Source organism: Lutra lutra, chromosome 17 (genome assembly GCF_902655055.1).
Source record: "Lutra lutra chromosome 17, mLutLut1.2, whole genome shotgun sequence".
Classification (NCBI taxonomy): Eukaryota; Metazoa; Chordata; class Mammalia; order Carnivora; family Mustelidae; genus Lutra; species Lutra lutra.
Window position 1 is genome coordinate 6,251,404 of NC_062294.1, and position 25,046 is coordinate 6,276,449.

At 49.8% G+C, this 25,046-nt stretch overlaps 1 protein-coding gene across 2 annotated transcripts in view; it reads right to left on the bottom strand.

The window, feature by feature from the left end:
• PLCG2 (phospholipase C gamma 2) overlaps positions 1–25,046 on the bottom strand; it is a 141,305-nt gene that overhangs the window by 10,044 nt on the left and 106,215 nt on the right. For both annotated transcript variants that reach the window (XM_047712188.1, XM_047712189.1), the window contains 6 exons: positions 21,583–21,685; positions 20,130–20,339; positions 18,394–18,539; positions 17,540–17,654; positions 16,517–16,684; positions 11,364–11,452 (listed from right to left, as the gene is read on the bottom strand). In XM_047712188.1, the coding sequence (XP_047568144.1) occupies positions 11,364–11,452; positions 16,517–16,684; positions 17,540–17,654; positions 18,394–18,539; positions 20,130–20,339; positions 21,583–21,685 (831 nt within the window). The remainder of the gene's footprint in view (positions 1–11,363; positions 11,453–16,516; positions 16,685–17,539; positions 17,655–18,393; positions 18,540–20,129; positions 20,340–21,582; positions 21,686–25,046) is intronic.

The window sequence follows — 25,046 nt, forward strand, 5'->3', positions numbered from 1 at the left end:
GGTGAAGGGGGCAGAAGGAGAAGCAGACTCGCCACCGAGCAGGGAGCCCTACATAGGGCTCGATCCCAGGACCCTGGGATCATGACCGGAGCCGAAGGCAGACGCTTAACCAGACGGAGCCCCCCGCCCCCAGCACCTCGTACAGTTACTTGTTTTCTAACAGAGGTTACTAATTTCATTGGTCACCGTTGCTTCTTGCATTGTAGTCCTTCTTGCCTACATAAGGACTTTGGTAGCTCTTTTTTAGCAAAGGTTTATTAGTACTAAATTACCTATCCCTGTAGGTCTGAAAACTACCTGCATTTTGCCCTTCCTGTTGAATGGTAATTATTAGGATCCGAATGTCTAGACGTACAGCTTTCGGTCTTAAGTGTTGTGAAGACAGCCCTTAGTCTATAGAGGGGAGGGCTTGTAGTCTGCCAGTCCTTCAAAGAACCCTTTATAGGTAACCTGCTTTTTCATTTTTATAATTTTCCCTTTCCTCTGGTATTCTGCACATTCACTGGGATGTGTCTTAAGATTTTATTTATTTATTTGACAGAGATCACAAGTAGAGAGGCAGGCAGAGAGCGAGGGGGAAGCAGGCTCCCTGCTGAGCAGAGAGCCCGATGCGGGGCTCGATCCCAGGACCCTGGGATCATGACCTGAGCTGAAGGCAGAGGCTTTAATCCACTGAGGCACCCAGGCGCCCCTCGTTGTTGGTTTTTTAAAAATTATTTAAGTAATCTCTATACCCAACGTGGGGCTCAAACTCAGGACTCTGAGGTCAAGACTTGAGCCAGCCAGGGGCCCACGTCTCTTCCTGAATGTTCTAAGTGGGGGACTCCCAGGGCAGGGCCAACAAAGGGTAAGCTGATTGCTCAGAGCTCTAGGTTCCCAGGAATAGTAGGTATCCTGGCTACAGGACTGTGTCCACTTTTATCCCCAATGCCTCCCACAGGCAGCTGATGACTGGCCTGAGTCCTAGGAAAGTGCCATTTCCTGTTTTCTGAAGCGTGTTACAGGAGAGGAAGCTTTACCTAGCCCTGAATCATCTAATTGTGTATGGCCTTCAGCCCCCATTGCATTAGCATCCAAAAAGGATAGGAAATAAATGAATTAAATACCAAAACACAAGGAGCTGTGAAAAGAACAGGTCTAAAAGAAGCAGACTGAGTCAGTAAAGGTAATCCTAGAAATGGTAGGAATTTGTGAAATAAAAACCAAGATGATCATGAAAAGAATACGTATTTGTACTTGTTGTAAGGCTCTTATATCTCCAATTTTTATTCCAGAGACCTATATATTTCCTATGACAGAAAATTATCCCATAAGAAAAAAAAACTTGGAAGAGACTCATTTTATCCTAGAAGAAAATGAGAAGGCTCTTATCACTGGTCCAGAAAGTCTGACAAATGAGGTCTTTAACATCTGTTAGGTGTAGTTAGTAATTATTCCAGTTCTATTCAAAATGTGCACGGTTCTGAGAAAGAAGGCCTCCAAGTAATTGTTATGAAGTCAGTCAAACAAAACCGGATGGAAAACTACAGACTGTCAGTACAAAAGTCCTAAATAAAAGACTAACGCCTCCGTCATGGAAGTGCGGCAAACTATCATCCTACCGTACTTAGCTCAGAAATTCTCTTTGCTGCTCTAAGATGACTGTTTCACACGTCTTGCTCAGACCTCCCTGGTTTCAGCTAATGGCCTTGCTTCTTGTACGTGGAACAGAGGAGAAAGTACATGGAAGATCTGCCCATCTCGGGTCTGTGTGCCATGTCCATTCCTTTCTGCTGGCCCCAGGGTCCCCTCTTCCCTGCACCAGCCTTCCCTTCTCTAATAAATGACTCCCATCAGCAGCAAATACATCTTACCAAGCTCTCCTTCAGCCCCCAGCCCCCTCCAGCTACTGAACCATCATGTTTCTTGTCACCCTCACAGCCAATATCCTTGGATACGTCCTGTGCTCCCCAGTAATACATCAGCTACTCCTACTTTGGTTTTTAAAATTTTAATTTCGTTTATTATATAAGCACAAAGTTGAAAGTGAAGTACTGTAAGGATTATGAGCCAAACTGCACCCCCCCCAAAAAAAAATCCCAGCCTTCTCCTTGTTCTCCATCCTCCAGCTCTCATGATCCCTGCTCATCAAAATTGGGAATTTTTTTTTTAAATTTTATTTATTTGAGAGAGAGACCGTGAGAGAGAGCTTGAGCGAGGAGGTCAGAGGGAGAAGCAGACTCCCTGTGGAGCTGGGAGCCCGATGAGGGACTCGATCCTGGGACTCCAGGATCATGTCCTGAGCTGAAGGCAGTCACTTAACCAACTGAGCCACCCAGGCGCCCCAAAATTGGGAATTTCTTTTGATTATTGACAAAACAAAACAAAACTTAAAATGCAAAGTCTTGGTTTTTCAGTTTTTAGGAATTATCTTTGGAGAGAAAGATGGGTCTGTTTTTGCCAGTTCTCTTATGTTCCCCTATGGTGATATGTCAATTTGGGGGGTGGGGGTAGGAGTTTGTGATTTTATTATTCCCACCTTGAACCCTTGTACCATCTGTAAGCCTTTCTTTTAGGTGGATCTATATGTTTTTAAAACTTAGGGTCCTTGAAGTGTTGGAGAATATCTTCGTTAATAAACTGTATCTGGCCTGTGACAAGATCTTCATGGAGTTCCGTACCTTTAGATGTTTTGTGTTTTTTTTTTTTTTTTAATCCCCCACTGATGCTTTAATTTTTCATAAGCTGAAATAAAGTCGTATTGCAAGTACAGAGAGTTCCCCCATCTCTTTCATCACCCCCCCTGTCCAGGGCTAACGCCCCAAACACCCACAAGGCAATGAGCCAAACTAAGAAGTTCACTACACATTGTTTGGTTTTCACCGGCTTTTCCCCAGTGTCCAAGATCCCACATTGCCTGTCTTGCTGTATCTCCTTAGAGGCTTCCAGTCTGTGACCCCCCTCCTCCATCCCGTCATCTTTTAGGACCTTGACACTTTGGAAAAGGTTAGTCAGTAATTCTGTACCTTGTCCTACTATCTGGGTTTGGGGTCTTCCCGTGATTTCTTTGTCTGGCGTGGTGCAGCTTGGGCGGGAATGTCAAAGAAAAGATGTAGCCTTCTCAGGAGGTAGGTGATGTGGACATGTCTTATGCCTGATGGTGACCTTGAACACTTGGTTCATTCTCTTTCCAGTCAGTAAATATCTTGAAGGAAGATGCTTTGAGACTATGCAGATGTCCTGTGTCTCCTCAAACTGCCACTAATTTTATGGCATCCCTTAGATCTTACTGGTAGCAATTACTGTGGTGTTGCAAAGGTGATTTCCTATTTCTCTCATTCTCTTGTACATTTATTAACTGGAAGTCTTCTGTAAGGAAGAGCAGTCTCTTCCAATGCAAATGTGCATTTGTTTCTGTGTGTCTGTGTGTGTATACACACTTTAAAGTCACTGTATAGTGATACCTGTTTGATTCCCATCAAACAATTTTTAGAAGGGTTAGAATATATTTCTACTTGTTCAGGTGGTGTTTATAAGTTATATTCCTCTTTTAAAATGATTTTATCTTTAAGTAATCTCTACCCCCAGCATCGGGCTTGAATTCACAACCCCGGGATCGAGACTTGTTTGCTCTCCCAACTGAGCCAGCCAGGGGCCCCATAAGCTGTACACTTTCCTCACTTAGATTTCACTAATGTGTTGTTACAGTTTTTTATCAGTGTCAAGAATGAGATTTCCTTTCTGTCCCTGCCTCTCTCCCTACATTTCCAAGTGTTCTTTGTAGAATAAAGGGGTTAGACAATAAATACAAGACCAATAAAGATCAGTCCCCTTACAAGGGGAGTCTTTAAATATATAGACTTATTTGTGGATGGAGATAATCAGTATAAATTGTGAAGAGATAAAATTACTTCGTTTGACTGGTTACCTCTGTGGCATTTAGTGATTAATGTGTTGCCACTAGAAGTGTTGACCCATCCTTGCATTATCGGAATAAACCACTCAGTTGTGATACATTGTTCTAGAAAACAGCTGGAGATGACTTGCTATTTCTTGAACGAATAGTCTGCGACTCTAGGAGGGAAAAATAGGGAGAGGTGCACTACCTCCAGTGTTGATAGAGACTTCTGTAGCTTCAAGACATTGATGCAGTATTTCCATTTTTCTGTTGACCTCAGGGCGTTAACATTAGAATGATGTTCTTTAAATCCAGATGGGACTTAGCTATACAACCATCCAGATCTAATACCTGTTTTACCTGATAGATGTTCTAGTGCTAGAGGACTTCTTGAGTTTTCTGCTGCTTCTTAAAACACTTTTGACCCGTGTACATTCTTCAAGGCAATCACCCATTTGCCCTAGTTTACAAATGTAAATTATTTTGGGGTTCACTCTCCTTCTCAATATTTTCTCTTCTGTTGTACCAGCTCTTAATTTGGCCTTCATGAGGCAGGCAGGGATTCATTTAATGGATCTTAATGAATCCGTTTTTTTCTTCTATGTTTTTTGTTACATTCAGGTGGCTTTTACCTTTATTTTGTTCCTACCAACTTATCTAATCGGTGTTTTTTAAAATTCCAAGATGAATAGTTAGTGTATGTTGTTTTCAGTCTTCTCTCCTTTTAAGGCAAGCATTTTCCTCTTCTCAATGTAGTTATGGCATAAATATTTTACTGCTGTTTAGGTAACCCTTTTCCTTTGTTTTATTGAGGAATTGCTTTTCCAGTAGTGAACATTTGGGCTTTCTTTTATTATCTTCCGAATCTTACCCACTTACGAAATCCTTCTCCCTCAAAATGTATTTAAGTTGTCATTGTGACCAATTATGCGATCTAGTTTCCTAAAGTTTCTGGGAAACCGAAGGAACCAGGGTTTATTATCCACTGGTAGGACACAAAGGTGTTTATCTCTTAAATCAAGCTCATTAATGTGAACTTGATCATCTGTCCTTGCTGATTTTTTTTTTTTAATCAAGTAATCTTTGTGGGCGCTTTTGTTTATAGACTCAGGGATGATGCTGTGTCCTAATTAAACCCCAAGGCCTCTTGCATACCTTTGTAAACCAAAGTACCCTTCTGTACGGTTTCTCTTTTTTTTTTTAAGATTTATTTATTTATTTGACAGAGAGATCACAAGTAGAGAGGCAGGCGGAGAGAGAGGGAAGCAGGCTCCCTGCCGAGCAGAGAGCCCGATGTGGGGCTCGATCCCAGGACCCTGGGATCATGACCTGAGCTGAAGGCAGAGGCTTCAACCCACTGAGCCACCCAGGTGCCCCTGTACGGTTTCTCTTAATGATCTTTGAGACTTTTGATCGTAAGTTATACCTTCTTTTAAATTTGAGAGCGAGAGAACAAGCAGTGGGAAGGGAGAGAATGAGAGAAGCAGACGCCGCTGCTGAGCACGAAGCCGACGACCCAGAGATCATGACCTGAGCTGACGGTAGATGCTTAATTGACTGAGCCGCCCGGGTGCCCCTACATTATACTTCGAGACTAATTTTTTTCTTCCCAATTTCTTCCACTCCTTGGCAGGGAGGGGTTTGCTCATGCGGTTTTAGGCTTATTTCTTGTAAAAATTGCAGTTAGATTTTCTAACTTTTCTAACGGGAGAATTCAGCCCATTCGCTAGATCAACTGTGTTTCATCCCTTCCATTTTGATTACTATACATTTTTCTTTCATTTTAAAAATTTTATCCCTTATTTTTATTCCCCATCAACTTCCTGTTTGTTTTCTAATGGTCCTAATTAAGCGGACATTTTCGTTTCACATCCAAGTAGCAGAATTAGCTCTCCTTGCAGGAGATGCTTTGTTTGCTGACTGGGAACCCCCAGGCATCAAAGACAGAACTTTTTAGGATGCCTTTAAATATCTTCAGTTCCAGACTAGAAGAGAATTTCTCACAGTGTGTTTCTGTTTCCGGAACGTTTGTATTCACCGACACAAAATCTTAACCAGACTTTGACTATAAAATGTAGCTGTACCGAGTTATTTCCCTTTCTTCCTCTAGGCTCTCCTGAGGTGTCCCTTGGGGGGTGGGGGAATGCAGACCTTGAAACCGTGCACGTCCACACCTGCATTTCTGTTGCCTTGACAGGTGCGCGGCTGCAGACCGAGTTCTTTCGTCTTCCTAGGGCTGAAGAGGGCGAGTCTGCTGTTAGCTTTATTTTCTTCGTAGATAACTCAGTACGTCGAGAAGTCTAGCTTTTTATTTATCCTTGGAATTCCAGAGTTTGACAGGCCCACCTCAGCTACTCTGGGCGTGCTTCCAGACCACCCCAGGAAAGCAAATACCACGATAAAGTGAGTCCACTGAATTGGTCTGACTTCCCAGCGCATCTGCCTTTTTATACCGAGCACTCTGCAGCGGTCTGCTTCGTGTGCGAGGACATGGTCTAAAAAAAATGTACGTATCCTAATTGAAAAATACCTTGTTGCCCCCAAATGCTCCCCATTACGTGAGGTGCTCAGCCAGCCCATCTTTCTGCCTGGGGAGGGTCCTGCCTCGATCTCGCTGCGGTCAGGGCAACGGTGCCGTGTGGGGGGCCGCGGCAAGTGTAAGGCCTCGGCTCCCCCCGCTGATTCCTTCCCCTGGAGCACACGGAGGCCGTCGGGGTCCTCGTACACCGGAGTAATCCACATGCGAACAGCAAGGATCGCCATAACGGACGTTTTACCAGAATGTGCCAGAGACAAGAGTGAGCAAATGGTTTTGGGAAAATGGTGCCACTAGACTTGCTCAACGCAGGGTTGCCCCAAAGTTTCAATTTGTTTAAAAAAAAAATTCCGTATCTGCCAAGCACGATAAAACAACGATGCCTGTGCGAGAACGCGACTCGGGGTGTGGCGTGTTTTCTGTTCATCCCTCCAGGGACTCAAGTAGACCCCCTGAAGTAGCAAATACGAGAATGTTCCCTGCAGTGACTGTCCTGGGTGGCGCCTACCCACCTGCCCCGCCCGGCTCCGGGGCAGCTCGCAGGGAGGTCCCGCGGCTGTTCTCCGAGCCGGCTTCCCGGTGCTGTGGCTCCGGCCGGGAGCCATTTCTTCTCTTTTGGGTCACTAAGGCGGATCTCTGTTGATGCATTGAATTTTTGGAGGCAGGGAATCTGGGTTTTGTTTCAGATTCCAGAAAGTCGTCTTTTCAGTGCTCTCCTGAGACGTTCCTGAAAATCCGTAGGACGTGCATGGCCGGGTTCTCTGAGGATGCTTCTAGGGCTCAGCTCTGGCTGCCGCCCGCGGATGCCACGTGTCTGCCGGGGTCTGTCTGCCGCTTACTGCCCTGGGCCGGGTATTTTCTCGACAATGTACCGCTCGTCCATGTCCCACGGTGTCTGGTCTGCTGAGCAGTCACATCGGGTTGGTGGGGTTTTGTGGCAGGCGCAGGAGTCTCTGCTCCTTGGGGTCAGACTGGCAAAGGCTAGCTGCTGAGGCACAAGGAGGGTCTTCCCAACTGTAGGGGAATCGTCACCATCCGCCAAAACCAGCACCAGCTCAGCTTCAGGGAGCCGCTCCCCCACTGGTCTCTAGAGCCCTTCTGCAAAGGGCTTCACTGGTCTCTTCCAGCTGAGCCCGCCCACCCTGGCCTTTGCACCCCTCAGTCCCCCCAGGCACGACCTGCCACAGGATCCGTCCCCAGAGCTCCCAGTTACTGTCCGCTTTGCCCATCAACAATGACTAGGGTGCACAGTCCAGTTCTCATTCTCTGTCCTGTCCCATTCTTCTGAATCTCCCCAGTGGAAATCATTGGAATGGGAGCCCTTTTTCAGTTAATGGCAAGACTGGATAGAATACATCCACTTAAAAGAAACTACTTTCAGAGAACAAGTCCATATGCTTTCAAAAAGATGGGGGCGTTTTTTCCCTTCCTGATCTAGTAGTCACCCGCCACCGCCTCTCTTTTACTACTTCTCCAGTGTAGGAGAGAATCAAACGGTGTTGGAAAGATGCTTTGGAAACCACATGTACGGCTCCCAGGGCAGAGGACTGAGCGCCGATAAAGCAGTTGCGACATGTCAGTGGCCTCCTGAGAGGGAGCCCGAAGCGCTCACTGACAGTTTCCGGGAGCCTTGGACTCCCTTCGACTCCCGCCAGCCCTCGCTGGATCAATTAGTGCGTCAGAGGAGCCTGCTATGAGGCCATTTACCAGTGTCTCCCTGGCATGAGAGAGGAAATGGTAATAACTAAGACAAGGTCCGACCTTGGGCAAGGAGAAAGCCCAGGTGTACCCCACACTCAGTACCCCAGCTCAGCTCCCCAGAGACGCCACGTCACGCTGTGGGGCCAGAACTCCAAATGGCACCCGTGAGTGCCTGAGGACCAGGTGACAGATGCGGAACTCAAGCTTAAAAACCATCAGCTGCTGTGAGGTTTGCACATACTCAGACACTGTTTCTGCCAAAACTCCTTCAGAGAGTGGATCTGGGCACGTTCACGGTCCCCTTGGCACCCCCCACCCTCCCCTCTCTCCCTGCCGGGCTCCACGGGGGCGGCCCCCACCAGAAGGTTCTTACGTCTGGACAAATTACATTTGCTTTTAACTATATTAGAAGTTTCTCTGCTGCTGGTGTTACCAAATTATTTATAACATTTCCAAGTTGTTTACAACAGCTTTGCAGAGCAATGTCTAGACGCTGCGGCCCCGTCCCCATCTGAAACCAAGTCTGTCACATCATTTTTCCATGAAATGCCTGCAGATGGGCTTTATGTGCACAGCGAGGAAACGCCGATTCCCTTCCCCAGGCAACAGAATCCCAGATCCTGCTGTGGCTCAGGGGGTCTTCAAGCTTACTTGTTCCAAGTTTTCCAGGTTTGCCATCCTGCTAAATACACTGATCCCGGGGCCGCGTGGGTGGCCCAGCCAGTTAAGTGTGTGCCTTCCGCTCGGGTCATGGTCGGGTTCCCTACTCAGCGCAGGGTCAACTCTTATCCCTCTGCCCTCCCCACTGTCCCTGCTCGGCCCCTCTCTCACAAATAGCCTCAAGAAAAAAATAAATTAGTCCCATATCTGGGAATCAAGCCGAAGAAAATAACTGAATTAAAGGAGGAAGACGGTAATCACATTTTGTAAGTGGATTCCATGAATGCCCTGCTTGGAGGAGTGATGATTGATCGACGTAGGGTGAGACCACTCGACGGAAAAACCTGTCCATCATTTAAGTGCTAATAAATGAGGTTAACTATATGAAAAGTGTGGATAATTTCACTTAAAGCCGTTCTCGTCAAGGACAGTTCTGCCAACCAGGGGACATGGAATGATGTCTGAAGACAGTTTGGTTGTGATACAAGGTACGCTCAGCAGCCCAAAAGCAAGGGGCAGTCCTCACCACAAAGGATGATCTGTGAAGAATGCCAGAGTTTAAAAAACAAAGTGGGGCGCCTGGGTGGATCAGTGAGTTAAAGCCTCTACCTTCAGCTCAGGTTAGGGATGGAGCCCCGAAGGAGGCTCTCTGCTCAGCAGGGAGCCTGCCTCCCCCCCACCGCCTCTCTGCCTACTTGTGATCTCTGTCAAATAAATAAAATCTTATAAAAAAATAATAAGTCTGTTTCTTGGTTTAAAAAAAAAAAAAAGAAAGTGGACCGATGGATTTGTATTATCATACTTAAGGCATTGGCCTAGCAAGAGAAGGAATCAAAAACAGACCAGATGCTTACTGTATCAACTCATCTCTTCCTCCAAATTATAAACCTGTATAGTAGGTGCAATTGGGGCTGTGTGTAGCCATTCATAGAACATAATGTATCTGGCTTAGGTCTTTTAATGGACTTATGTAAGGAACTCAGTCTTATTTGGTGATAAACTGACGAAAGAGCCATTTAATTAAGTCTTGGGATGACTAACTGGGTTGTCCTTTCAGGACCGAACGTTGCTATCATGGTAAGAATCACAAAAGGTGATTTTTTTGATCATTGAAGGTTCAAGTGACTATCCAATTCATATGGAAGCGTTTATGTTGCCTGAGTCTAAAGCACTGACATATCGAATTTGTTTCAAAATGGAAAACTTGGCATTATCCATCACCTTATCCTTTTAAGACACAAGTTTGTCATCAGGAGCACATTTTCTACCAACACAAGTGATGCCTCTGGCTGTCACTGAGGTTCTCTGGCCCCCAAAGAACTATGCCTTTTAAGTGTCACTTCCTGCCTTTGGTGCTTTGTCTGTCTGTCTTTATCTTTGCATCTTTTCCATTTCAATGTTTATAAAATGCTTTGAAGTGGAAAACTATCAAGGTTGCAAAAACTGAGTGTAAGGCAGACAGCTATGCAGAAATGCCTAATGTTCTCTCCTCTGAGTCGAGTTCATGAATTTTTACTGCACGGACTATGGCTACAGCTGTTAAAAGGCATCTCCACCCCTGCCATCTCCCTTTCCCGTTGGATGGGTCTCAGCTTTATTCTGGAAGTTCCCACATAAGCAACTTCCAAATCCCTGTTTAGTTCTTAAAGCCAAAACAACAAGTTAGAGGCTGTGAGTTCTCTATCCAAGGAACAACAGAGAAGAGAAGATGCCTATCCAGGGCCAATGACCAAGGCCACATCAGGCCACTGGGGTCCAGAACCATGGTTTTTCTGGTTTATCCACAGAGAAGTGGAGTGACCACACACTCACCCAGCCCATGCTGAGTTCTGTGGTGGGGAAATGGAAAGATCTTAGAAGACGGGATGGGCCACATCATGAGGTCTTGCAAAAACACATGCCAAGTGGGGCTCATTCTGTTGGAGAGGCCGTTCAGAGGATTGTGCAGCTCCAGAAATCACATATCTAGACATTCTCCTCACAGCAACCCGAGACCTGAACTATCCCAGCCTGCTGCTGCCTTCACCGAGGCCAAGCCCTTCCCATCAACCCTCCACAAACTGGTTAATCAAAAGAGAGATTACACAGCTTCAAGGTCTTGGCAAAAAGACCAAGGTGGCTGGCTCCTTCAGGAGCAAAGAGAAGGACAAGAGTAGAGCCGAGCCCTGTGAACGTGCGGCCCCAGCGCAAGCCACAGCACTGCCTTGGTAGGTGCTCTCAGCCCTTCTGAAGGGACCCCCACCACCACCACCGACAGCAGGGGGAGCGTGCAGGAAAGATGAACTACTCTAGAAAAGCATTATCTGGCTTGACTCTACTTGCTGAAAGGAAACTATACGGAACTTCCAAAGAGCTTCACCCTTTCCAACTACATGATCTACTCAAAGAATCGTACGGCCTTGTCCAAGAAGGAAGGATGCTAGGCGGAAAAACCTGGGACCACAGAGTAATTCTTTGATGATATGGCATTTCTGGCTCCATAATTCCCAATGGGTGTTTAAGTCCATCAGCCAACCATACCCAGAGGCCACTCCCACCCCACCAGCAGACACAGCTCAGGGAACCCCCAACTGGCGTTTCTTCACTCACCAGGACTGGCTGCATCTCACAGAAAACCAGGAGGGAAGCCAGCTCGATGTCTTCACTGTACCCGTTCTTCAGAGGAACAGATCTGAATCCTGCAGCAGAGAATGGAAAGGTAATGCAAAGACAGGCCATTAACATCAGACCTTAGCTTTCTTAGGGTTCCTGGGGATCCCATGTCCAGTGCCAGAAGCAGATAAGTTAGTGGCCTATGCTGGGGGCTTTCTGGAAACGAGGGGTCCCTCCTGATGGCTCGTCACGGGCGTTCCAGCATGCATCTCCGACAGACGGGCCCACACAGAAAAGTGCAGTTAAAGATCTCTGCCGTGTAGAAATGAAAATCATTCCCTCGAAAGAAATCCAAACATACAGAACACGACACATTTAGAGGGACTACAGCTGTGGTTCAATTCCTTACGTCCTCTGGAAGCCAGAAGACTCACAGGAGTAACGCACCTTTATGTCCTCTCCTCCATGTCTGCCTTTACAAACCATAGGATGGCGGGGCAGGGAAGGGGAGGCGGGGTTCATCCTGAAAGATTTCTAATAGTAGGAAATCTGTCTCGTGGCAGTCCATAGCAGTACTGATCCTCCTCTGAAAGCCTTTCTCTATTTATAATTAGGACACTCATTTACTAGTGTTAAGTTATAATTTAGAGTGGAGGGTTGAGGTAGAGCTGATTTCCCCACGCACAAATCTTTATGACAACACCTCTCAAAGCGTGGCTGGTTTGCTTGTTTTAACTTAAACAAATACATAGTAAAAATTGAAGTCTCGTTCCTACCTGCTCATAATCCCTTCTTCCAGAAGGAGCCATGTTAACAGTGTCTTCCCAAGACACTGTCGTGATTTCTTCTAAGTCACTAATGATAGTACTGGATGGTTTTCATTTAATATTCTGTTTTGGAGATGCTATGGCCCTAGTTTGTCTCAAAAGCTTTTACCTGCATTGTCTTCTCATTCTCCTGGACAAGCCGTGCCTGCATTAGGGCACGCGCACCATTGCCTCTGTCTTCCACCATCCGGGTCTGGGCTTGTCCGATGATCATTCTTACTCTCTTGGAGAGCCTGAACAATATCACTTGACTGATCCCTCTCTCCCTTCCCAGTGCTTTTGGTGAGGAAGTTGATGTACCCTTTGCAAGGCCACACCTCCTCTCTCCTTCCTTCCCCTAATTTGGGTAAGCTGAATCACTGTCTCAATAAGACATTCCATGTAAATACGGCTGACCCTGGAGCAGCACAGGTTTGAACTGTGTGGGTCCACTTTATACACAGATTTTTTTCCCGATAAGTACAGTACTTTAAGTGTCTGAACATGTTTTCTCTTCCAGCTTACCTTAAGAATACAGTATAAAATACAAAGTCCGTGTCAACTGACGGTTACGAGGCTTCTGGTCAGCCGTAGGCTGTGAGTAGGTTTGGAGGGAGTCAAAAATCCTAGGTGGCTTTCTTACTGCTTGAGGCATGGACATCCCCAACCGCCACATTGTTCAAGGGTCAGCTAGATAGTGTTTCATTTTTTTTTTTTTTTAATTTTATTTATTTATTTGACAGAGAGAGATCACAAGTAGACGGAGAGGAAGGCAGAGAGAGAGAGAGGGAAGCAGGCACCCTGCTGAGCAGAGACTCGATCCCAGGACCCTGAGATCATGATCTGAGCCGAAGGCAGTGGCTTAATCCACTGAGCCACCCAGGTGCCCCAGTGTTTCATTTTCTAACCGTAATTCTTCCCCAAAAGGAGACTTGGTTATAAAGTTGTCAAACATACAGCAAAGCTAAAGGAACACTGTGTGCCAGCCACACAGATCCGCCATTAACCTTTTCCTATGTTTTTTTAACCACACTTACCCACTCCGCCATCTAGCATACAGGCGTGTAGATACGTGTCTCCACGTGAGACGTGGACACCTGGGTACATCCCTCCTGCGCGCTGGCAGGCGTCTCACGAGCTGGACCTCAGTACTTGGTGTCCGTGTCTTCCCACTGAAAATCTGTGCATTTCATTGTGTGTAAATTTCAAACGTCCAGTGCTCATCGCCTTTTTACTGGACTTCGATGTCAGTGCTTTTGTTGGCTCACCTTTCCCTCTTGTTTTCTTCAGTACTACCTTGTGAGACCTAAAATCCTCGAACGCCACGTACTTGAACGCATCCATTCTTCGGTTTTATACCTGACAGTTTGGGTATAAAACTCTCAGGTCAGACCTCTCCCGGGAGGATTTTGAGGACACTGTGTTCCATGAATAGTGAAGTTTTCTGACCTCTTCTCCCTTTCTTTTTTGTTTTTTAAAAAGATTTTATTTATTTGGCAGATCACAAGTAGAGAGAGAGAGAGAGAGAGACGGAAGCAGGCTCCCTGCTGAGCAGAGAGCCCGATGTGGGGCTCGACCCCAGGACCCTGGGATCATGACCTGAGCCGAAGGCAGAGGCTTAGCCCACTGAGCCACCCAGCGCCCCTTCTCTCTCTTCTTCCCTTCTAGGTGATGCGATTTGTCTTGGCTTGTCTGCTGGTCTGGTTGTTTGGCCTGAAATTCTGCATCTGTAAGAGCTGGTCTGGGGACAACGGGGAGGAAGTCTATCTAGGTGTTGAGCGGCTGTTGGAATGTACTAGCCTGCTGAGCACTCCGTGGACTCGGGAAGGCTGTGAAGTAGCCCGCATACTCCAATGACGGGGAAGTGCCCTTTGGCTTAGATCCGACAGGCAGCATGTGCCCCCAGATTTGGAGAAGTGCGCCCCATCCCCATGTCCCTCCTTTCAATGGCCAGCTCTCATTTCCTGAGCTGTCTTCATGCATCCTGGGGTTAGGGCAGAAAGGTGTTTCCCAGTTCACCAGAAACAGTTTGGTTCTTTTGTTGGTGGTTTGGGTTGTGTCATAGACACAAAGGAAACGGAGACGTCTTTTGAAGCGCGCTCCATATTTGGTTTATCAGAGTAGCAAAGGCCTTCAGAGTAGGAAGAATGTGGAGTGTGCAGTGAGACATTCCCGGGTCTGCAGCCCAGCTCTGGTCCTGCCGGTGTGTGACCCTGAGCAAGTTAATTAACATCTCTAGGCCCCAAAGCGCTGGTGTTTTAAAAGGCAGAGATGATAAAACCCCTTTCCCAGGACTGCCGCAAGGATTCAAGAGTTGAAGGCACAAAACGCAATCAACGATGTTTTCCTTCCTTTCTGGGCTCCATCTGGCTCAGAAGCTTAAGTGTGTCCCTAACGACCGTGGGCAGAGTTTGTGAGTTCAGAAGACTCCCAACGCCTTATGCGAAAAGGGGTTGTTTCGCGCCTTCCCTGAATACGGATGGGCCAGGCCTCGCTGGGAATTGCACAGGAGCAAGACAAGGTCCTTACCGACCATTCTCCCAGCGGGGGAAAGGTCACATGTTTCATCATCCATGACCTACCGCTCTTTAAAAAAATTGCAAAGATTTTATTGATTTGAGAAAGAGGTGGAGGAAAGGGAGAAGCAGGCTCCTTGCTGAGCGGGGAGCCCAACGCGTGGCCCTATCCCAGGACCCCGGGATCATGACCTGAGCCAAAGGCAGCCACTTAAGGAGCCCCCCAGGCGCCCCTGTTCTTTGTATTTTAAATCTTCAAGCTAAGTGCTAACATTTTCTAGATTAATGGCCACAATTCAGTCGGTTAAGGTATGGGCAGGAGCATCGACTCTGACCTCTCTCTCCAAGGCATCAGGAGCAACTACAAAGCTCACATCCCTTCTCCTCCAGAGGACACAGTAACGAGGTCCTGACAGCACGGCAGGGTAGGTCCGGGGAACGTGGGCTGAGAACACAGTTACCATAGAAGGAAATCTCTCCCAGGCTCACTGTCTGCTGCTGTAAGAGCGCGCATTACAGAACTGCAGCTTCGCCGCTGGAAAGTAGCTGCCTGAGTGGGCCAGGTCCGCAAGAGGGGTTGCCCAGTAGCGGATTTCAGGGACTCACATGTGTGTCCTGTGAGAGAACATGATGAAGATGGCTGTCTCCAAAATTCTCTACTCCTTCACTTCGGAATTTGTTTCCTGGATGGTAAGATGAGCAGCTGAGCTCAGTCCTCTCCAGGTGCCCGCTGAGGAGCTGGGGAAGCCTGCCCCTGCCTGTCCCCCCACCCAGGTAGAGCCAAGTACCCAGGGACAGGCCCAGGGACCTGCACTTTCTAGGCCCAGGGTTAGCTGGGCAGGTGCTGGAAATGATCAGCTTTAGGACACTAAGGAAGGCAGAGGGTTGGGAATATCAGCTGTTGTTTCAAGTTTAGAACAAAGGAAACAGGACACGAGATTTCCAAACAACACCAAGAAAAAAGACTATATGGGTATATAAATCACTAAAATGAGGGATCTGGGTCTCTTGAAAAATGATCCTTGGGGAACAGTGACCTCATGAGGACTCCAAAAGGATCTATGATCTTGTGGCTCTGTGCCGCAGAAATGCTAAGGAAGGGGGAAAAGGGAATTCAGCATCGAGCGAGGGCCTGTTTGTCAAAGGTGACACAATCCAGCAGGAGAGTAAAAGCAAAGAAACCAGACAAGGTAAGGACAGCCCCGCTTACAAAGCACATCCAGCTCACGTGTCCCATTTTCCGTCCCTGGGAGGGTCTTTCTGCATTGGGGGGGATGGGACACAGTTTGTTTTTCAGGTTTTTAAAGATTGTGCATGTTTGCATGCCAGAGCGAGCACAAGTTGGGGGAGAGGGAGAAGCAGAGTCCTCGCAGAGCTGGAAACCCAACATGGGGCTTGATCCCAGGCCCCGGAGATCATGACCTGAGCAAAGGCAGACACTTAACCGATTTAATGATGTCACAGTTTGTCAACTGTTCCAATTTTATGGAAGAGGAAGGTGAAGCTCTGCTGGTGTGGGAAGCAGCAGATCGGAGACTGCGCCTCCCAGCTGCGCGGGGCCCTTTCCTTCCCTCCGGGGGCACAGTGCCAGCCCGGTGGGTGTCGGGAGTCAGAGGCTTGACTGCGCAGGGCGTAGCCTCCCCCCACCTTCCCTGGTCCAGTCCATACTCGTGGAGAAAACTTTATGTGATCAGCTGTCTGAGCCACCCAGTCCCTTTTGCAACAATGTCATAAAAACCAGAATGCTGCTTCATTCTTTCTAAAGCCAGCAGCACAAACCACAAGTCCTGCTAAGCCCAGACCGCACCTCTTAATTAAAATGACTTACCCGATTTGATTCCTTTGATGGGGTAAGTGGCATGGGCAAGGAAGTTGGGATCACTGAACATATCTTCCTCGTAGACGACAAAACGCAGAAACGCCAGGTTGGGGTCATAAATTTCAAAGGTCACTTTTTCCTGTGTTGGAGCCCAAATAGGGCTGAGGCCATTGTCATCTGGAACGAGATAGAGACTCAGCACAGGCTCCACGGGTCCTGCCCCCTCCTGGTTAAACCACCTCCTTTGTCCCTCGGCTTTTTGAATCTCCTTAGCAGCTCTATAAATAAGCATCAAGGCCAAAATCTAAGAATAGTTACTTTTCCAGGAGCAAGCCTGGTAAAGCGGCTGTCAGAGTTCTGGTCCTTAGGAAGCGGAGAAGAGGGACCACACCCCTTGCTGCAGTTTCCATCTGGGCTCCCCGGTTGGGCAGGGGTGGGAGGGCAGGGAATGGGGAGGTTTAGAAGAGATCAGAGTGGGGAGCTGACAAGGAAGTGGGGCTGGCTTTCTGAAAAGGTGGAACGGATGTGGGTTCTGGAGTAATTGGGGTGAACCAGCCTCTTGGAGCAAGGGCAGCTGCGGGCCTGGCCCACCCCCGGGGAAATGTCAGTTTAGCTGGTACACGTGTGATTTGTTGCTCAGGCTGCCTCTTACCGGGGACAGTGATCCCAGGCCTTAAAACATTGACCATTTCTTCCTGGCTTCAGGGTCTCCCTTCCCTTGGAGGGTAGAATCGCCCAGGTTGGACGGCCGCCTGTGGGCCAGCCACACTGTCTGTGTCTCTGTGTCTTAGCCTTGGGTGCGGTAGATAAAGTGGGGGGGCCCAAAGAGGCCCACCCTCCGTCGCCCCAGCTTCCTGGCACAGGGGTTTGGCCCAGGACTCCCACCGCGAGTGGCTGGGTGTCTGTCCAACTAATCGTGGGGTCCTATGTTCCCCCCCCCCAACCCCAAGCTGGACAGTAGCAGGTATGAGGGATGAAGGAAAAGCCACGGACCATAAAAGTACATCAAATCCCCCCCAGGATGCAACTTACTCACAACTGTTGTCTTAAACTTGTTGTTGTCATACTCCGCTCCACAAATTTCCACCTCCACAAAGGGACACGCAATACTTCGTCCAAGTTTGGGGAGATGGCGAGCCCCGAGAACCTGGGACACCAAAGGTAAGTACTGGAAGTCCTCCCAAGCATAGAGCTTAGCCTCAGTGCCAGAGCCAGACCAGAAGAGGTCCCAGGCACCCTGACAGCCTGAAGCAGGGGCCACCCCACTGCTTCCCTCTCATGGACGGGGAAATAGGGCTGGAGAAGCCAGGATGGGAACCCTCATGCCATCACAGAGACCTCCCCGAGCACAGACATGCACCAGCACCCCCCCACCCCAAGAACCTCCAGAGACCACCCAGGAAAGGACAGAGGAGAAAGTGGTATTTTTTTAAAAGAGACTTTTCATGACACATGCTGAATTTTTTTTTTCCTTCCTTAATCATATGAGAAATGCAATTCTGATCTCTCTCTTGCATACTTTCCAAAAGAGGAAAAAACCAAAACTCTTACAAAGAGACAACACGTTCTCAGAAAGTTGGATGCATTTTCATCCATTTTCACCCACTAAACCTGGCTGCTGTGGGGAGACACTCTCTCCTTTGTGAAGACCAAATGGCCATTTCTCATGTTTATTTCCCTCCTTCTCTAGCCGGAGGCTAATGTCACTGAGACCCTGCTGAACCCAGCAAGAGCTGAAATCCTACCTCTCCCCTGGCAGGTGACATGGGGAGGTGACCAAGTCTCTCTGGGACCTGGGGTGCCCTGAAATTCAGATCTGAAACAGTGACTGGACGTCGATGGTTTCAGCAGGCTGACAGGCGTTATGAGCTGGAGGCCTGAGTTACCTTGACCGACAGAGTCATCAAGATCTTTCTCTGGGACTCGGGAGGCATCGGGTCATACTGCTCAGCCCTCATGCTCTCAGGCTGGAGGACGTAGCCGGTGCGACCGTTGAGTGAGAACAAGGCGTGGTTCATCTGCATGTACTTATCTGGGAAGGAAAGGAAACCATGGCAGGTAAGAAAAGGGAGCCTCCTAGGCAGGCCATGCTGGGGCAGTGGGGGTGGGGTCGTGGGAGGTGATTTACACCTGTTTACCAAATTAAGTTTCAGGCAGTCGTTAAATTATGAGTTTCGAAAAAAAATCCCAACTGGTGAACACCATTCTAAATGTGACACTAAAACCTACTCAATGCTCAAAATTTCTTACATTTTTTTTCCTGAGAGTTAATTTTAAAATTTCAGTTAAGATAGGCTGCACATGAGAAAGTCAATTATCATATGGTTTAACTTACTTGTGGAGCATAAAGAATAACACAGAGAATATTAAGGAAAGGAAAAGTGAATTGGGGGAAATCAGATGGGGAGACAAAGCATGAGAGACTGTGGACTCTGAGAAACAAACTGAGGGTTTTGGAGGGGAGGGGGTGGGAGTGGTGAGCCTGGTGGTGGGTATTAAGGAGGGCACGGATTGCATGGAGCACTGGGTGTGGTGCATAAACAATGAATCTTGGAACACTGAAAAAAAGAAAAGATAGGCTGCATGTACACATACATACACAATCATTTTAGCTCAATGACAGGGAAGGAGCAACACATGAAAGTGATCTGATAATGTTGCTATAAATGACTTCACCCCATTAATGAGATGATGTAAAAAGCACAAACAGTTTGCAGGAAAGAAAACACTTTCTAAGTACACAGAAAACCGGCTCACAATGGTAAGGCGTACCATTGTGACACGATTTGTACCTGTCACATGCACAAAGATCAAAAAGGTTGACTATGTTGGTGAAGTCACATGGGAAAGGTGTATTCAAACACTTGCCCGCTTCGCATTCCCTCCCACGGTCTCTCCGGAGCGCGGTCTGGTGAGGCCGCAGAGCTCAGGCACGACAGGGTGCAGGTGTTCAGTGAGCCTCCTCAGGAAAGTTGGCCCAAGTGCCAACGTGGTAGGACCTAGCCGGGACTGAGCTCTTGGTCCCGCTGCTGGACTCCCCCATCTGTGAAGCCATGCTCACGTAAGCTTACAGCGGGCAGGGCCATCCTCAAGAGCAAATGAGGGAAGTGCCTCGGTGGGGGAGACCTGTTAAACAGGGTAGGGTTCCACTCAATGGAATCCTGCACAGGCATTAAAACAATATAAAGGAGACTACTGACGAGATTCATCAACCAAAGAGCCCAGTGCTGTGATTTACGCTACCACTGGTATGAAAATATTTTGCATGTTGGCTTTTCTCGGAAGTGAGCATTTCTGAGAGTCTAAGCATGAAGCCCTCAAAGGAGGAGAGGCCAGGAGAAGAGCTCCCTGAGGATGGCCACTGAACACCTGGATCCAGCTATGCCTGAAGCTTGATGCTAACTCCTGGACTTCCATTCCACGAGCTTAAGTGTTTCCTTTCTCCCTTCAGCCACCCTACTCCGTCACCTGCCATCGAAGAGCCTGCCAAATACAAAAGCCCAATGTCCCACCATCACTCCATTCAATGGCTGGGCCCGACACTGGCGTGCTCGGTGAACCCTGACAGATTCTGGGACAGGGGACTGGGCCTGGAGCAATGCCACCATCAGGGCTCCTTTACCTGGAGTCTGGAAATTGAGAGCCACCATCTGGGAGCCGCACAGCCAGAGGCGAAAGGGGTCGTAGTTGGAGGAGTCCACCCTCTGTCCCTTGGGGTAAACTCGAGTCAGGCCCTTCTGGTTGTACTTCAGGAGGTCGACGGGTTTCTGCCTGACGACACTGTCCGCCTTCGTCTCCACAAAGGAGCGGATTTCTCGGAAGTCGGGGTTTTCTGCGCACAAGAGAAGGAGTCACCGTTTAGTCTGTCCACTGCTCTGTCGTGATGTTTGCTGCGCCAGCTGAATGCGCAGGTGGAAAGAGAAACCAGGAACCTCGGGGCCGAGATGGCCTGGGGTGAGATGCCCTTACCCTCACCGGTACTGCTCTGGGCTCTTGCCCGCCGAGGATCCCCACATGCCCACAGCCTTGCGGTCTGGGATTCGTGTCATTTACATCTTGTTTAAAACCACCACCAACCTTGTGCCCGAAAACACGAGTGGTACAGTTACAGAAGGGGACAGGGTGGCGGATGGCCACAGGAATCAGGAGGAGGAGGAGAGCTTAGGATCTGGCTTCCTCCTCCCAGATACCGTGCAGAAGACAAGTGTACCAGGACCCATGGGGGAGGGAGAGTCTGCTGCCTACAGGCAGGGGTGGGGTCCGAGGGGGTGCCAAGGTACAGGACTGTGCAGCTGTGGCTGCCCGCCCCTGACCACGCTGAGTCCGGCTCTGAGCTCCGCCACAGGGACCAAGGGACCCACCGCCCAGTGACGGGTAACTAGGCTTCAGTGCTGTTCCTCTGGCCCTCCATCCTGGAATCACAGAGGCTTCGAACCAAACAAAGAGGGAGGAAAAGAACAGGATCTTATTAGGGCCAAGAACTTACTCCTGTGGAGATGGGAAAAGATTCATTTTTTAATCCTCCTATGGCAAGCTCCATGGCCCCAGAAGCCCTCCAGGTCCTGATTCCTGGAGCCTGGGACTGTAACTTAGAGTGGCAAAGGGACTTTGCAGATGGGATTACATTAAGGAATCTGAAAGGGGGAGGTCATCTGGGCCCTAAACGTAGGGTCTGTGGATAAGAGAGGTGGAGGGAGACGTGACCACAAGACACAGGCAGCAACGAGAAAAGGCAAGGCACGGACTGTCCCCTTGAACCCCTGGACAGAGCAGGACTCTGCCAGCACCTGGACTTCAGCCCAGTGACCCTGAAGTTGGAGGCCGGGCCTCCAGGGCTGCAAGCAAGCAAAGGGATGGTGGTTCCCCGCCGGGCTTGCTGTCATTGGTTGGAGCAGTAGGGGGATACTAACATGCCTCCTGGAAGTTCTCCTCCTGTCCCCTCGCCCTGAGGACAAAGTCCACTTAGAGCCCTGGAGGAGGAGATGGAGCCTCTCTTTTTGCCCTCGGACAGCTCCTGACTCCAAAGGAAAGCAGGGTTTGCAGGGAAGGTCAGGGCAGAGCCGGGGGGATCATACCGAGATTGTCCTTGGCCTTGCTGGTTGGCTTGCAGTAGACGACCAGGTCCGAGAGCTCGATGGCGATGGACTGGTTCTTCTCCCAGTACTTCATGCTGTTCTCCTGTTGGAGCCGGCCCCCAGCGTCAGCCCTGAGGCTACCCCCATTTTCCTCCCCAGAACCCCCCACCCCGTCCCCTTTCTGCCTCCTGAAGGCTCGGATCCTTAATACAGTTGGAAGCTTTCCTTTGCCCTACGCCTCCTCTCCTGTCTTCTGAAATTCCTGTGTTGTTTCTGCCCAGAATTGGGGTCGAGCTGGATCCCTGGGCATGGTTCCCAGGAAGGAGGGGAGGGTCCCTGCTGTCAGCACCCCACTTTCCTCGATGCTCTGCTCTCGGGCTCCTGCCACATCCATTCCCCTAAAGTCACACGGTTAGAGCTGTCCAAGCCCAAGACCTCCCGTCCTTGTAGGCGCTGCACCTCCTTGTCTGAACCCCCTGGTCCCTGCACGGAGCCTCGCGACAAAGGCTCCCCAGGCCCTCGGCCCCATGCCATTTCCCCTTGGAGGACACACTATCCATTCGATCCCCATCTGTGCACGGATGAGTGCCTGCTTCACCCCAAACCACACACCTTTCTCAGATCTCCCCAAATTCTGCTTCTGCCCCACTGGCAAAGGGGGAAGCTGGAGCAGTAATGATGTGCAGACGCTACCCTTCACCGGTCATAGGGCTTCTGAGCCTCAGGCCTCACACGCTACATGCTAAAGTGCATGATGGATACGACGGAGGGTGGCCCCCACCTCCCCTGAGTGGTAGAATTTGTGTCCATTTTGCAAAGGAATTGCAGCACACGAAGCTGAGCAGCGTATCCACGCTCCACAGCAGGCCAGTGACGAGAAGAGAGGCTTTTGCACCAGGCCTCACCCTTGTTAGCACCTTGCTTTATCCCTTACACATCATCTCCCAGAGAAGATTTTCCTAAAATCCCACCGAGTTCACATCCTGGGTCCCTTTGAACCACAGCACTGACTTCCCGTTTCTTACACTGTAGCCCCTTAGCACCCCAATCATCCTTCCTCTGCCAGTCCAGAAGCTCACTCCTGCTTCTGGGTTCTACCCCAATCACGCCTCTTCCAGGAAGCCTTCCTAGTTAACTCCAGCCAGGATGAGGAAAGGAATTGTGCTCTGCACCACTCATGCCTAGCGCCGTCCTCACAGAGCCCTGTGCGGGGAGCAAGTGTTCCGGGGACAGCTGATTTGGTGAGCGAGACGTCCTACCACCTGGTTAGGACGGCAGGAACTGGAATCAGACAGGGGCTCAAACGCTGGCCCTCTGGGCACATTGTATAATCTGTGCCTCTGTTTCCACAACTAGGAAATGAGGCTAACTGGAAGACTCCCCTTCTAGGGCCTCCAAGCTGCAAGCAGGAAGCCCTGTGCACCCCACCAGGTATGTGGAAGGCCACAAAGGGCAGCCCCTCGGGCGGCCCCACACATGCCCCCGCTAAGGACAGCAGAACTGCATGAGACGAGGGTGGTGGGACGCGTCCCAGCAAGGCTGAGTTGTGGAAATTTGGTCTCACTAAGCACAGAGCTATGACAAGCCATGGGGTGTCCCTTTTTTCCCCCCTCAACCTCAGCAGAAAGCAATGAAAGACCTCTCACTTCTTCCAAACTGTGTAACAATTACTCTCCAGACCCATTAGGTTAGACCCAATAGGCGGTCTCAGAATTTGAAGTCACAACCCACTGCACTGGCCAGGCTTTTGGAAACTAAGCAGACAGATCTTGGTGAGTGGACTTTTGCCTTCCACCATCAAGTCACAGAGCCCTGAGCAGGGGGTCGATGGTAAGGCCCTGGCCAGGAGCTGGCAGTGAGCTCAGCATTCATCCCGTGACTTTCCCCAGGACTTGTGCTGGGGGCCAGTGGTTTCTGTGGACGGATGTTTTCTTAACCTTCACATGTATAAGCACCAGCAGAAGTAAAAACCAGTTAAGGAGGAACCTAGATCGAAGCAGAGAATGGAATGTGAAGGACCAGGCTGCATTTCAGAGCCCTTCCTGCGGGGGTGAGGGGCCTTCAGGTCAAGCTCATGGGTCTCCAATAAGAATAGCAGAGAGCGCCAGGATGCACCACACCCCTTCTCCTGGGGAGCCCCACATACCAGCCTCGAGGCCTCCGGGGATGGAGAACAAGGGCTATAGGGAACAGTGGCGAAGGGCGCTCTCTCATTAGCCGCTCTCAGCCAGGGCGGGGGTCCCAGAACCACAAATACTAGAACACGCTCAGGAGGGTCCTGTCCCGTGCTGGCTAACGGTGCCCTCCAGATCAGGGTGATAGTCGTTCAACCAGCAAGGAGAACGGACCTAGAAGGCAGGGGGAACCGATCTTTCAAGTGCAGCCCAGGACAGTGGTGCGCCCACCCCTCCCCACAGCAGAGGCACAGGAGAACAGAGAGGCTCCCCCAGCAGCAGCAGCACACACAGCCACGCTGGCCACACGCTCAGGGTACATCCCACGTGTCTGGTGGGGGTGGGAGAAGCCTTGGGAAGAACGTAAGGCCTCGGAACAGAGTCGGCCACTGCCCAGAAGGTGCCATCTGCCCAGCCCCCCAAAACAGCCTTCTCAAGTAGATGACCACATTCAGGGTGCAGAAAAGAGGGGCAGGGGCTTCTGGGACCATAGACTGGCCAAGATGTGAGGGCCCCCGCCTCGAGGGAAGGAAAGGACAGGTGGGTGACCCTCCCAGGGCCCCAGAGGAAGGAGACTAATCAACGGTGACCAGGGGGCCAAGGCACCCACGAGATCCTGAGGAAGCTTAGAAATCAGTCCTTTGGGTCAAGATCTGCCTTAGAAGCAGCAGGGCATGTGGGAAACCCACAAGCCAGCCCAGGTGGCACCTTGCTCCCTCATCCCATATACAGTACCACAGGCCCGTGTCGTCCTGGTGGGACAGAGAGACGGTCCCCTGAGCCCTGCTGTGTCAGGCGCAGGGCCTGGCCCCTTCCGTGCATCATCTCACTTCCTCCGCCCTGAATCCTGTGACGTAGCAATCAGGTTCACTTTACAGACCAGACGACGGAGGCCCAGAGACCTGTGGTAATGGCCCAGGGTCCAGCCCTGCCCTTCTTACCCAGACCACCGCCCTTCTCCAAACCCCTCCGGCCTCACACCAGCGCTCCAGTTAGGATGCACCTGGAAACACCCCTTCCTATTGGGAGTGGAAGGTGTCCCCCCGCCCCCCCCCCCCGCCCAGAACACACTGGTGGAAGGACAGAACAGGTCAAGTACGAGGTCCCCCTGCGGGTCCTGGATGGGGAGCTCGGGCCATGCTCGCTACGGAGACGCAGGCTGCTCTGGACGAGGTTGCCGACCAAGAACACGTCCCGTGTGAGGAACACAGTACTCCATGATAGACGCGCAGGGTCAGAGAGGCTCCAAACATCCAGGATCCTTCCACCCGCCCTAGCCCTAGCCTCCCC